Source organism: Mastigoproctus giganteus, chromosome 3, assembly GCF_048544385.1.
Source record: "Mastigoproctus giganteus isolate SK-2022 chromosome 3, ASM4854438v1, whole genome shotgun sequence".
Classification (NCBI taxonomy): Eukaryota; Metazoa; Arthropoda; class Arachnida; order Uropygi; family Thelyphonidae; genus Mastigoproctus; species Mastigoproctus giganteus.
In genome coordinates, this window is record NC_143577.1 from 16,450,030 (window position 1) to 16,464,367 (window position 14,338).

At 36.2% G+C, this 14,338-nt stretch overlaps 1 protein-coding gene across 1 annotated transcript in view; it reads left to right on the forward strand.

The window, feature by feature from the left end:
* The window catches only part of LOC150087742 (exonuclease mut-7 homolog), a 133,641-nt gene that overhangs the window by 51,309 nt on the left and 67,994 nt on the right, over positions 1 to 14,338 (forward strand). Inside the window, exons 4-5 of the mRNA XM_090370112.1 lie at positions 3,348 to 3,484; positions 13,070 to 13,167. Coding sequence (XP_090226238.1) covers positions 3,348 to 3,484; positions 13,070 to 13,167 — 235 coding nt within the window. The remainder of the gene's footprint in view (positions 1 to 3,347; positions 3,485 to 13,069; positions 13,168 to 14,338) is intronic.

The window sequence follows — 14,338 nt, forward strand, 5'->3', positions numbered from 1 at the left end:
CATTATACTCATCAGATTCATTAAGCCTTACAACACACACTCTCATTTTTCCTTTCCCAGTGCTTATGTCACACCAAACAGACTCAACATTGCATTGTCCATCAACATCAATTGAATGCACTTCCTTAGATTTTGTGTGTTTCTTAACTAACAGTGTAACCCCTCCTCCCTTTCTGTCCTGTCTATCCTTTCTGTACACATTGTACTCCCCAAATTCCAATTCTGCACTACTTATGTCTTTGTGACTCCATGTCTCTGATATCCCAACAGTATCTGCCTTTGATGTCTTGACTAGCACTTCAAGCTCATCAAATTTATTAACTATACTCCTAGCATCGGTATACATGCACCTGTTTCTACTCTTAGTTACCCTAACACAGCCCATGTATTTACTTGTCACTATGACTCCCAGCAGTCATGGAAATCCCCATTGCCTTGCTTTCCAGGCTGCTGCTCAATTGCATTTCAGTAGAAGCAGTGCAAGAATCACTTTCACCTCTGCGAGCAGCTACTATCTATTAGTCCATGTATCCTCCCCCAAGCTAGCAGTTTTCTGACCCACCTAACTCTGCCTCGATAGCATCAGCAAATATTCTTGCACCCTTTGTATTTAAGTGTATCCCATCCCTGTAGATACAGTAAATATAGTATATATAGTATTATTTTTATACACATACTTTAACTAATGAACTTAATTCAAGCAATACTTAAAAGCCGATATCCAGTACATGTAATATCATTACAAAAAAACTAATGGCCTTCAATAAAAAACTAAAGCTCAACTTAAGCAATTACAGCTTACCTTATATCTACTTCATTCCTAAATTTCATAAAAAACCAATAGGCTTCAGATTCATAACCTCATGTAAAAATAGCTATGTACACAAATCTGGAAAGACACTTGAACAACTACTGCAACCACTGATGCATAACATGCATAACAGCAAAATCATAGGCAACAACCAACCCGTATTAAAATTTTTGCAAAGTAATAAAGTCAATAATATTCAAACCTTTGATTTCCATAGCCTATTTACCAGTATCAATCAAATCAATCTCAAATCGGTACTAAAAGATATCTATGATAAACATAAGGACTTTATTTCCTGCAACACATATTACTGGAACAACATACTGAACTTATGTATTTCCAATAACTTCATATATGATGGTAACACAGTATATCAACAAACCAATGGAACACCTATGGGCAGCCCAGCCTCATGCATAATAGCCAACCTATATCTATACTGGTCAGAAACCTCATTTCCACAGGACCTAATCCTATTCAGATATATAGACGACCTCATAGTAATCAACTGCCCGAATTTCATCCAGGATTATGGACATTTATACCCTAACGAACTTGTAATAGAAAGAACAAACAATTCTGATACAGCAGCCCATTTTTTGGATCTAGACATTAATTTAAAAAATGGTATAGCCTCCATCAATTTGTACAACAAACGTGAAGCATTCAACTTTAGCATAATAAACTTTACACAATGGAATTCCAATATTTCCAAACAGGTACATGCTAATGTTATCCTAGCACAATGCATCAGAATAGCAACAATATGCAGCGACAAAACAACAGCTATTGATAACATCAGAATATTATACAGTAAACTAACCAAAAATCTTTTTCCTATTGCATATCTGCGTCATCATATCAATAAAGCCCTTAACATATTAAGGCACAAGAACTTAATAGATATTAATATAAACAGCATTATTAACTTATAATTATTCCCATACGCATCAAGTATGTATATAGTGTAAATACAATACACTAGGCCTCTTTGGTGTCTTACGGTCTGGAAAACTTGTACCCACCGATTGGCCTGACATAGTGTATTTACCTTGTAATTATCTTATAATTATTTTTAAACCTATCTTGATTTATGTATTTAATTGTTAATTGTTATTTAATTGTAACTTAAATGTACACAGTTACATTTTAACACAACTGACGTAAATACTTTATATTTCTTATCTATCCCGGATGTTTGAGCAACTCCACCGCATACGTAAATTACATAATATACAGACAACAAAATTCGTCTAACGCTAGGTGCTGCTAGCATTTCTACGCATATATACACGGATTAGCCTCCGGCTAAGTCTTTTCTGTCAACCCGTCCAGTAGCGGTAAGTTCTTGTCATTCGGACACTCCCTTCCTTTGTCTTCACTTTCATAGTGGTCTACTTACTTATGTAAGGTCATCCATGTTCTGTATGTAATACATTAGTAACATATAATAGTTTTACATAACTTGTATTTTATTTATTCAAAATTTGTATTCTAAATTATTTTTACCACGTGGCTTCTTACATGTGCTCTTTGACATACAGAACATGTCAGAAACAGAAGTAAGAGTATTGCTGTTCTTTTTCATAATTTTGGTGGATGACCTCTGAAGAAGACACAAAAATTATGAAAGACACTGCAATGCTATTTCCATCTTGGTCGTTGTTTTTTCAAAATTTGCATTTTTGTTTCTTTTTATATCGTTACACCCCTTTTTTCAAAATTTGCTTTTTGTATCTTTTTATATCGTTACACTTTTTCTTTTCCTTTTTTCCACCCTTTGTTCAACACATATATCGCTCCCAGGATACACGGTATTTTCATTATTAGCACTAGTTAAATTCTATATTTAAATTCTATACTTATATATATACCTACTACATTCTACACATAACAATAAAAATAATTTTATGTATATATTATGGTTGTAGGGTACCTTTGCTCTTGCATGTCCCTGATCCATAATCCATATTATCGCACTTCAAATCCAACTTCTCTATTTATTTTTAATTTATTTTTAATTTTTATTATTCGTAATAATTATTATCCTAAGCTTTATCCAGGTTGAGCTCACGCCGCCTAGAACAGCTTATATACACTTGCTATTTCTATTTTCTACCCGATATTTTTTATATATTCACCATCCTATCCTATTTATTTTAATTTTTTATTATTCGTAATAATTAGTATATATTTACTATATACTATATATATTTAAGATAGTTGGAGTACATAGTGAATTACTGTTTGTTATTAAAAATAAAAGTATGAGCAGATTTATTAATTATAAGGTTGAACAGAAGGAGGCAGTCTGGGTTGAAAATCTGAATTTAATTTATTCTGCTTAAAGAATCAGAATATGAATTTCTGTTATTATTTTGGATAATCCCAAATTTTATACCATCTGCGTAGCTGATGTAGGGTTTTATTTTATTGCTGTTCAGAAAATTGGTGAAAAATGAAGTGGACTAAGTTATATTAGCATTTGTGACATATATGTGGAGAAAAAAAATAAATAATTTTTTTTTTCTTTCAGATTGTAATTCCGCTAATTTTAGAAAACAAATTACAAATTGCAGAAAGCTATATAGAGGACTCAAGACCTTTGCAAGTGCAATTAGTGAGATATTTAGATTCTCATAGTAAAAAAACAGATATTGAAACACTAATACAGTAAGTCTTTTCTTCTTTTTGTTTATTGTTGCTGTTATTTTCTCTGCATATACACTGGTGTTCAAAGAAAGTGCATCACATAGAAATTTCACCTTTATAATCCTTTTTCGCGATGATATATTACATTAATGACTAGCATCACAAATAGAAATATAAACAAAAGATATTTATTAATAGTTAAGGCAAAGCTAAGTAATATTTGACAGGTGCTCTCAAAATATTCCAAAATGAGCATTTGCAACCTTTATACAACAATTTTGATAAACAAGACAATTATGGCTGAAATCCCTCAGAAACCCTCAGTTTGCTTCAGTTTATCATTTTAAATGGAAAACAAAATGAAAAGTTTACCAGGTGCTAACTAATATTTAGTTGAACTGCCCCGATGACAGCAGCACACCGTCGAGGCATTGACAAGATCAATTTCTGAAGATAATCAACTGATAGTTCGTGGTTCCAAACACAAATTATGGCTTCCTGATGTTTATGAAGGGTCTTTGGTTTCTTTCTGGCAACTGCAAATTTCACACGATGCCAACAATTCTCTATAGGATTCAGGTCCGGGCTGTTTCCTGTCCAGCTAAGAGTTGTAATGGACCATTCTTCCAACCATATTTTCACCTGTAACAAATGTAAACACATTACTGTCGAACCTCTAATGCAGAAATGAAGCTAAAGTAACTACAGAAGTGCTTACTTACACTTTTTGCCCGAAGACAAGGTGCAGAGTCGTCCTGAAAGATGCAGTTACTTGGCAGGTTGAAATGGTCTCTAATGGTTGGCAGCAATTTGCCTTCCAATATAGCTAGGTATTCATTGGCATTTATGGAACCTTTTATAAACTGCAAGTGACCTACTCCGTGATACGAAATGCACCGCAATATCATTTGGTTGGTAGGGAATTTCACTGTAGACACCATACAGTCTGGATGGTATTCTTCACCACATCTATGGCGAATCATTTGTCTCCCATCAGAGCCATGCAGGTTGAATTTCTTCTCATCTAAGAAAATAACTGACTTCCACTGCTCGGGGGTCCATTTGACATGCCCCTTACACCAAATTAATCGGGACTTTTTTAATTTTTTGTGTGAGGAGGGGCTTCTTAGGACGATGGGCAACAAGTCCATTTTTGAAGAGGCATCTTCTGACTGTTACTGCACTTGCTGCCCAGCCACTCCTGTATGTTCTTCCCTTCTCTTTTCAGCTCAGACGAAGAAGCTTTATGGTTTTTAAGGCATAAGCACTTCAAAACGTGGTCCTGTTTTGGCATAGAGTCTCGTTTGCATCCGGTTCCTTTTTTCCTATCAACAGAACCAGTATTCTTGAGTATGGAAAGAAATCTACCCACTGTTGACTGATTACAAGGCACTCTATAAGCAATATGACAGGAAGAATATCCTTCCTTATGTAAAGCAACAATAGCACTCTTTCTTCAAGGTGTCAACTGCACGTAACTCACCATCTAACACAAGCAAGGAATAACTGCAACTCTTGCAGAGCATGCTTATATAGCTAAAAGTAACAGCTGATGCAATATTATGTCATCACCTACACGTGTCAATCTTATCTGATGCAATCTGTAAGAAATATTGCCATATACTTACGTTATTCGGATGACAGTTACAATTTTAAGGGGTGATGCACTTTCTTTTAACACCACTGTATTAACTGTACAATATTTATGTTATGTAATATCGGTGTAAATACAACATAGTTTACCCATAAGTTTACATACGTAGTGTAACGGCATCGTTTAGATTTCATCTCATATTGTGGCTACCTTTACAATGAAAAACCAAAATCTCACCAAAATATTGATAACAGAGGCCTTCTGAATATTAAGCTATAGCTTTTTGAATACTTAACTAAATACAAAAAAAAACTAACCTATGTGACTATATGGATTTAAACTATATACTAACTACAGTTTAGTAAATTAAATAAAAATAAAACAAAAATCAAAATTATTCCAAAAACTAATCTGCTGTGAAGTTACAGAATGCACAGCTACCATATACAATCAAGTGCAGTAATGTGTTATACATTTGCACTTCTTAATATCATGAAGCTAATGATTTAACATCATGAAGCTCATCACTGTGGTTCCCCATTCGCTGTAGTCAATGGATTTAGCTCCCTATGATTTTATTACCCAATCTTAAGCCTCCTTGAAAGGTCACAGATTTACAATAACCAAGGAAATTATTTAGAATGCAACAGAGGAACTAGCATTATCATTAGTAGTCACAAATGATGCAGCAAAGCAAGCTTATACAGCATCAGCCAAAAAAAAAAAAAAAAAAAAAAAAATCCCATTTCACCTATCCATTCTTTCCAACAGTTTGTCTAGTTCTTCCTTGAATTTATTCAAGCTATAAACTTCCACAACAACAACAGATGAAAGTTTGTTCCAGCAATTAACTATCCACTTCCTAAAGGCAAACTTCTGCATATCTATTCTGCAACCATCTTTCCCCAAATTGAATTTGTGTCCCCTCATGTATGTAGTCTGAGCAAGAGGAAGAATCCCATCAGCAATCAGCTTGTGCAATCCATTCAGTGCCTTAAACACCTCAATCAGATCACCTCGCAGGTGTCTAGTCTCCACACATTGCAGTTTGCAGAACTTGAAGCCTTTCTTGGTAAGAGCAGCCCTTTGTTCCACTTGCCAATCTCATTGCCGTTCTCTCTACTTGATTCTCTCTTCTCTCTACATTCTTCATAAAATGAAGAATGTAGCAGCTCTACATGTAGCAGAATGAAGTATTGGATACAGGCCTCCAGACCTGTACGCAATACTCAAAATGCAGCCTAACCATTGCATTATACTGGGAGTGTCAAACTGGTGGACTGCATATGGCCCACGGATTTTTTTTTTTTTTTTTTCCGGCCTCACCACCTCCATAGAAAATGATGTTTATGAAATGCGTTTCTACTGCTTTTTGTGATAGTGCAATTTCCAAAATTTTCCATTGCCTATTTAAGTGATTGTTTTGTGCACTGACAGTTAGTTTTACTGCGGCTTTCATTCTATTTGAGTCAGTTACATCGTAATGCGAGTGAGCTAATATTTGTATTGCTGTTTCTATTTAATAAAGTCAGTAAACAAACAGTTTTGTGTTGCAACTCTTATATACATGTGATTCCTATGTGATGTCGCTTTCCAAGCCAACCAGAAAAAGAGGTTGTTGATGAGAGGAGACAATTCCAAGAAAGATGGGAATTGAGTTACTTTTGCACAGAGGTAAAAGGTAAAATTGTGTGTATTATTTGCAATGAATCGATTAGTGTCGTCAAAGAGTACAATGTTAAACGACACTGATAAAATTAGCAAAGAAAAATTTTCCCGCCTCAAGGGTAAATTAAGAGAAGAAAGACTAAAGGATATGAAGAACTCACTTCAAAGGCAGCAAAATGTAATTAAAAAATCGGTAGTGAAAGTCAGTTATGAAATCAACTATTTACTGGCAAAACATTCCAAACCTTCCAGTGAAGGCTCCGTGGTTAAGGAATGCATGATAAAAATGGCTGAAAACATCTCTCCCAGAAATGTGAAAGTGTTCCAAGAAATTTTGTTGTCAAGAAACATGGTGGCTGAAAGGAAAACCGAGATAGCAGGCAACTTGCATGAACAACTGCAGGAAGCATCCACAGTGTTTCAATTGTACTTGACGAAAGTAACGATTTTCAAGATGCTCAAGTTGCACTGTTTCTTTAAGCCTGCCATGACAATTTGAAAGTAACTGAAGAGTTTTGGAAATGATTCCCATCCATGGAACTACTACTGGGGAAGACATTTGTGATGCCATATAGAGCATTCTGGAGAAATACAAGCTTCCTCAAGAGACTAGTGGCACTCTAGTGATGAAAGGCAAAGTCAAAGGATTTGTATAAACACCTGAAGCAAAACTGAAGGACGAGTATCCAGACAAACAAAAATTGCAATCTTTCCACTGCATTATTCATCAGCAGGTTCTGTGTTCAAAAATACTGAAAATGGACTATGTGCTCAAGACTATGGCCAAAACTGTGAACTTCTTCTGGTCCAGATGACTGAATCACCTCCAGTTTGCTCTCCTTAAAGACTTGGGAAGTGAATTTGAAGGGCTACCATACTACACAGAGGTTTGTTGGTTATCTAGCCATAATGTACTCAAGAGGTTTTTTTTTACTTTTGGAAGAAATAATACTATTCCTAGAATTGAAAGGCCAGGATGCATCGCTTCTGAAGGATCAGTCTTGGGTATAAGATCTTGCCTTCCTAGTAGATATTACATGCCACCTAAACGATCTAAACATCAAACTACAAGGGAAAGAAAGAGGGTACTCTGACTTACTTTTCTGTGTGAACAGTTGAAAAATCAGTCAAAGATATGCCTTTTCAAAATATTGTGACAGAATAGAAAAGATTGAAGACGAATTTGATAGGTGCTTTAAAGATTTCAGGAAGCACCAAGAAGATTTTTCTCTTTTCACAGTTTCTCTTTCTTTTAATGTCACGAGAGTTACCATTTCCATACAAATGGAACTAATTGATCTGCAGAATGACTCAATTTTAGAAGAGAAATACCGAGAAGTTGGGATCCCAAAAATCTACTCATATTTAGGGCAAAAATACCCAGAGATAAGAAAGTTTGTCGCACAAATTCTATTACTTTGGGAGCACATATTTATGTGAACAACTGTTTTCGTGTATGAAAGCTAAGAAAATCGCCCCCAGATCAAGGCTAACCGATGCCAATCTTTCTTTCATAATGAAGGTTGTGCCTTCTCAGTTTTGTCTCTCCAAATTTCACATAGCTGGTTGCAAGCAAACAGTCAAGTGTCTGGCAAAAAAGGCCAACATTACCTGTATATTTTTGTATATTTCATGTATATTTTCATATATTTCATATATTTTCATGTATATTTCTTTGTTGAAATATTGTATTATCTGGAATAAACTTGCTTTTCATTATTCGTTGTCTCATTTATTCAGACTTTTATTTCCTTTCAATTAGTTATTAGTGCATTCTCAGCTGCGAATATTAATCGGCAACAACTGAGCAATTAAAAAGCGTCTTTAGATTTAGCAATGGCAAGGTTTGTAGATCATGTGCAGCCTGCATGAGATACCCTAATATGGGAAATGGCCCACAGCCCAAATGAATTTGACACCCCTGTTTTATACAAAGGTATAACACCATATCCCTGCTAGCAAAATTCCCGTATATAATTGACAAGGCCCCATGACCTGTTCTGGCAGCCTGATTGTACTGCTCAAATAATTTCATATCTGACTGCATAGTTACCCTCGGGTCTTTTTTCATTTTCCACTACTCTGAGTGTAGTATCACACAGTTAGTACTTTACTCTGGGGTTACTACTACCCATATGCAGTACTTTGCATATTTCAATGTTAAACTTCAGTTGCCATTTCTCAGCCCATCTGCCTAACTTCTCTAGATCCTGTTGAAGTAGTATACTGTTATTAACCAACCTCACCACCCTGCCAACCTTTATATCATCTGTAAACTTCGACATTAAGACTGATATGCCTTCATCAATATTATTGATAAATATAGAAACCAACAATGGGCCTAACACTGAAACCTGGGAAAATCCACTAATAGCATTAGTTTACGAAGAGCTGTCCATTGATTACCAGTGTGTCTTCTCCAATTATCCCTTTATCCATAGCAACAGTATCAAAAACTTTCCTGAAATACAAGTACAGTGGATTCCGGTTATTTGGACCACCGGTTAATCGGGGCAGCTGTTTATTTGGGGCAAATCTTAAAAAACAGAAACCAATCAAGAAAATAGACAGGGTTTACTTCGCTTAATTGGGACAAAATGCCGTTTAATCGGGGCAGGAGACCGCAGCACTGGAAATTACCCTACGATTGTCTCCGACAGTACCACATGGTTTTGTTGAAATTCTGGAGATCACAACCATAAAACAATAAAAACAATTAGCAGTCACCTGTTTATTGGGCTTTTCTGTTAGTGAAATCTATCATAAACAAACAGTAAACTCGATCTTACTGAATTTGCGATAATACCGACAGCTGGAATTCTGTGGATTATTATGGTGAAATGAGTTTACATTCCATGAAATCTTCAATCTTATAAAAAATTAATTTTCAGATCTTCTCTTCATTCCTATTTTTAAAGCTTTGTAACTCGTTACTCCATTCTCACTTGCGCGTATTGTGTTACTTGCAATTTGTGTGTTCCGTGTTCTTTGTTATTGATTACTTATTTTTTTACTGTTATAAATTTTAACCACTGCCCACAAATGTCAGTGAGCAGAAATGTCAATTAGTCTGTATGTACATATTACAGTACGTATTAATTATTCCGATTATCACGTATATTCTTCCGATTTTCAGGTATCGTTTAATTTTTTAATTGGTAAGGTAAGGTAATAAAGGGTAAATTTGTGCTTAATATATCTTTACTTTTATAGCCTGTGGATAATATTCCTCATATTTTCTCTAATTAGAATCGCTGTTTAATAGAATTAAAATTCAATTCACAAACGTGATCATAATGACCGGTGCTTCGTATAGTGAATGGTACTTTACTATGGTGAGTTCGTCGTAATGTGATTTGATTGTACGGTGACCTAATTGTAAAAGGGGGGGGGGGGGTACATTCTATTTTTAACTATTTACGTGAAACTTCGGATAATTGGGGCAGCCGCTTAATCGGGCCAAAATGCACTAGTCCTGATGTGTCCCAAATAACCGGAATGGACTGTATATGATATTAAAATTATTTTTTTGCATCCAGTTCCTTTGTGACCATATTGTAGTATCCAGTCAGCTTGGTCGGACGAGACTTCCCCTTAACAAACCCATGCTGTGTCTGAAGTATAATTGCAGTCTTGTATAGATGAGCCTGCATTACTTCTTTCAGCAACAACTCCATTATTTTCTGTTACAGAAGTTAAAGTAATAGATCTGTAATTAGTTTCGTCACCCTTTTGGCCTCCTTTGTGAATTAAGAATATATTTGCACAGATGTAGTCTGCTGTGACCTATCCTTCTATCCAAGGACGCTCTCATAATTATGACTTAGGGTTTGATTTCTTCCTTCGCTCTCCCCCTTAATATAACAGCATAAATCCCATCCACCCCAGGTGCCTTTCTTATATTTAACTTTAATTTCTCTTGCACGTTCCTCTCATTTATTACAAAATCATTTAGTTCCCTGTTAGAGTTTGATAAACTTTTGGCATCCACTTCCCTAAAAATTCCTCATATGTGAATGTAGATGGAAAAACTCATTCAGTTTGTCAGCAACCTGAGCAGGTTCATCGAATCATCAATGTCAAGTAGACCAATGTGATTCATCTGTTTCCTTCTAGTATTTACATAAGTAAAGAAGTCTTTGCTGTTTCTCTTTGCATCCATTGCCAAAGATTTCTGTCTTTGCTTGCCTAAGCTCCTTTGTGACTTGATTACAGACTAGTTTATGCCGACCGGGCTAGCCGAGTGGGTAAAAATACCTGCCCGGCAACCCAAAGGTCGCGGGTTCGATTCCCGCCTCGGGCTGGATCAAAGTACTGCAAAAACCTTGGGAGGTGCAATATGGCCACAGAAGTCGATGCGCCAACAACTACCAAATCAAAAAAAAAAAAAAAAAAAAAAAACAGACTAGTTTATATCTGACATCCATTTAGGCCTATAACTTGAAGAGTTGGTACAACTATTCTTAGTTGGTACAAAAAGCATAGTAGCTTATATGATTAATTCGATTAATTCTTTGAATACTTCCCATTTATAATTTGCTGATGGGACCATAATCAATTGGTGCCACTGTATTGAATTTAAAAACTGCTTGTACTCACCTTTACGAAAGCAAAAACCCTTCCCTTTACCATTGATGATTGTTACATTTTTAAGTAAATCCCACATTAGTACGCTGTGGTCACTGCCACCTAGTGGTTCTTTTATCTGCAAATTCTTAATGTATGAGTCACATTAAGAATCTGCAGATATCCACCTAATCACCGCTGATAATCATATCAAGAGTATTACTCCCTCTTGTTGTCTCTCTAACATGCTGCTATAGAAATCAGTTATCCAATAAATTGACATGAGCATTGCTAGTGTGCAAGTGACCAACCCACAAGTTCCAGTCAATATCAGCTAAGTTAAAATCTCCCATTATAAGACATTCTGATTTACTACCGCAATATATTTCTCTGTACACTTATTCATAGTACTCATCAGAGTCATTAGGCCTATAACACACTCCTACTCTGATTTTTGCTTTCGCAGTGCTTATGTCGCTCCAAACTGACTAATCGTTGCACTGCCTTAGATTTTAAACGATTCTTAACTAAGAGCATAACCCCACTCCCCCTCTCATATCCTCTCTGTCTTTTCTGTACATGTTGTATTCCCCATATTCAAATTCCACATCCCTTATATGAGTGACACCACATCTCTGATATCTCAACAATGTCCGCATTTGACTTTAACAAGCACTTCAAATTCACATTTATTTACTATATTCCTAGCATTGGTATACATGCAAGTATATATATGCATCTGTTCTTATTCTTAGTTACCCTAACAGGCCACGTATTTACTTGTTCCGTGATGACTTGCAGCAGGCCTTGAATTTCCTGGCACTTTGCTTTCCAGGCTGCTACGTATACCAATAAAAGCAGTGTAAGAATCACTTTCACCTCTGCCTGCAGCTATTGTTAATCTATTACTCTGTGTATCCCCCAAGCTTGCAGTTTTCCAACCCACCTAACATTGCCTGTATAGCATCAGCAAATGTTCTTGCTCCCTTTCTCTTGCTTCCTCCTGTTGTGACTGGCAGAATTGCAGACACTTTCAAATTTAATCCTAATTTGTGACTTTTTTTTTTTTCAAGGGCCTATACTTGTTAAATAAGTCTGCAGATCTCCTAATATCATTAGTGCCAGTGTGTACAACACTATCACCTTCTGTACCCGTAAAAGATTGTCTGCTCTACAATATCATCATCTTTTGTCCCATAGAAGACACAACTAGCTCTTGTGAGACAAGTGCAATATGCTTTGGGGATTATTGCTCTGTTGCCTGATGATCATATGCAAGCTCTGGCATTAATTAGGGGCCCATCAAGCTCTGCTTAGAGCTTGATGGGCCCCTAATTTTAATAATTCCAGCACATCCACTCTGTTCTTCAAGCTCTCATAAAGGCCCATAATGCTGAGCTGCCACCTACTATCCTGACACTCCTTACGTCGAACACACACACACACACACACACACACACACACACACACACACACACACACACACACACACACACACACACACACACAAGCCATTCTCCTTGGCAATATCAGGAATGCCTCTACAAATTGCAGAAGCATTTGAATTAGTGTATACGATATGAAAGAGACTACTTCAAATGTGATATGTCCACTAACCAGTGAGCTGCTTCATTTCCTGAATATTAGTGCAGTCCTCACACTTTTTAATCACACCTTGTATAATCATGGATTTATATAGATTGAGAAAATAATACAGAATAACATTATATTCTCAAACATATGCAGTGAAATAGTACCACAACTTTTTTCTCTAACAGAAGGCTGCAAGTACCCGACGCTAAGAAGGAGTGTCTCCAACCAAAGTCATTAAGAAAATTTATATCAAGACTCCTAAATAAGTATGATATCTCTCCAGGTAAGCATAATATAAAGATTAATTTTTCTTTTTACATTCAATAAAGAAATTGCAGAAATAACCAATTATTAATAATTATCAACATAGCAGTGTGTTAAGGTTGCAGGACTGTTTCAACACAGGCATTGAAATAATTTAAAAATTTATGCATCTCTATTCAATTTATGTTGTTCGTTGTGCTTTTATCCCTTGGACAATAGAAGTCAACTTTTGGCTGTGAAAGCATTAGCATTAGCAAAGGCATATAATGCAAGAAAGCAAGCTTATATAGCATCAGCCAAAAAAAACCAAAAAAAAAAACCCCTTATTTCATTCATCCCCTCGCTCCAAATGTTTGTTCAAGTTCTGCCTTGAATCTATTTAAGCTATCAACTTCTACAACGATAGATGGAAGTTTGTTCCAGCAATCAACCACCCGCTGGCTAAAGGCAATCTTCCGCACATCTATCCTACAACCGTCTTTCCTCAATTTGAATTTATGCCCACTCAGGTGATTATTCTGAGCAAGAGGAAGAATCCCATCAGCATTGAGCATGCTCAAACCATTCAAGGCTTTATACACCTCAATCAGGTCACCTCGCAGGTGCCTAGTCTCCAGACACTGTAATTTGAAAAACTTAAGCCTTTCTTTGTAAGAGCAACCCTTTATTCCATTCACTAATCTTGTTGCCCTTCTCTGTACTCGTTCGAACAGCTCTACATCCTTCTTAAAATGAGGCCTCCAGACCTGTATACAGTACTCAAGGTGTGGCCTGACCATTGCCTTGTACAAGGGATAATCACCTCCTTATCCCTGCTAAAAAAAATTCCTGTATATCATTGACAAGACACCTTGAGCTACTCTTGCAGACCATCTGCACTGCTCAGAAAACTTCATATCTGCCTGCACAATTACCCCCAGGTCCTTTTCATTATCTACCACTGTCAGTGTGGTACCACAGAGTTGATGCGTTACTCTGGGATTACTGCTTCCCATATGTAGTACTTTACATTTGTCAATGTTAAACTTCATTTCCCACCTCTCAGCCCATCTGCTCAACTTTTCTGGATCCTGTTGCAGCATGTACTGTCATTAGTGCCATTAACAACCCTGCCAACCTTCTTATCATCTGCAAACTTGGACATTAAGCCTTATATACATCATCAATATCATTTAAAAATACAGAAAACA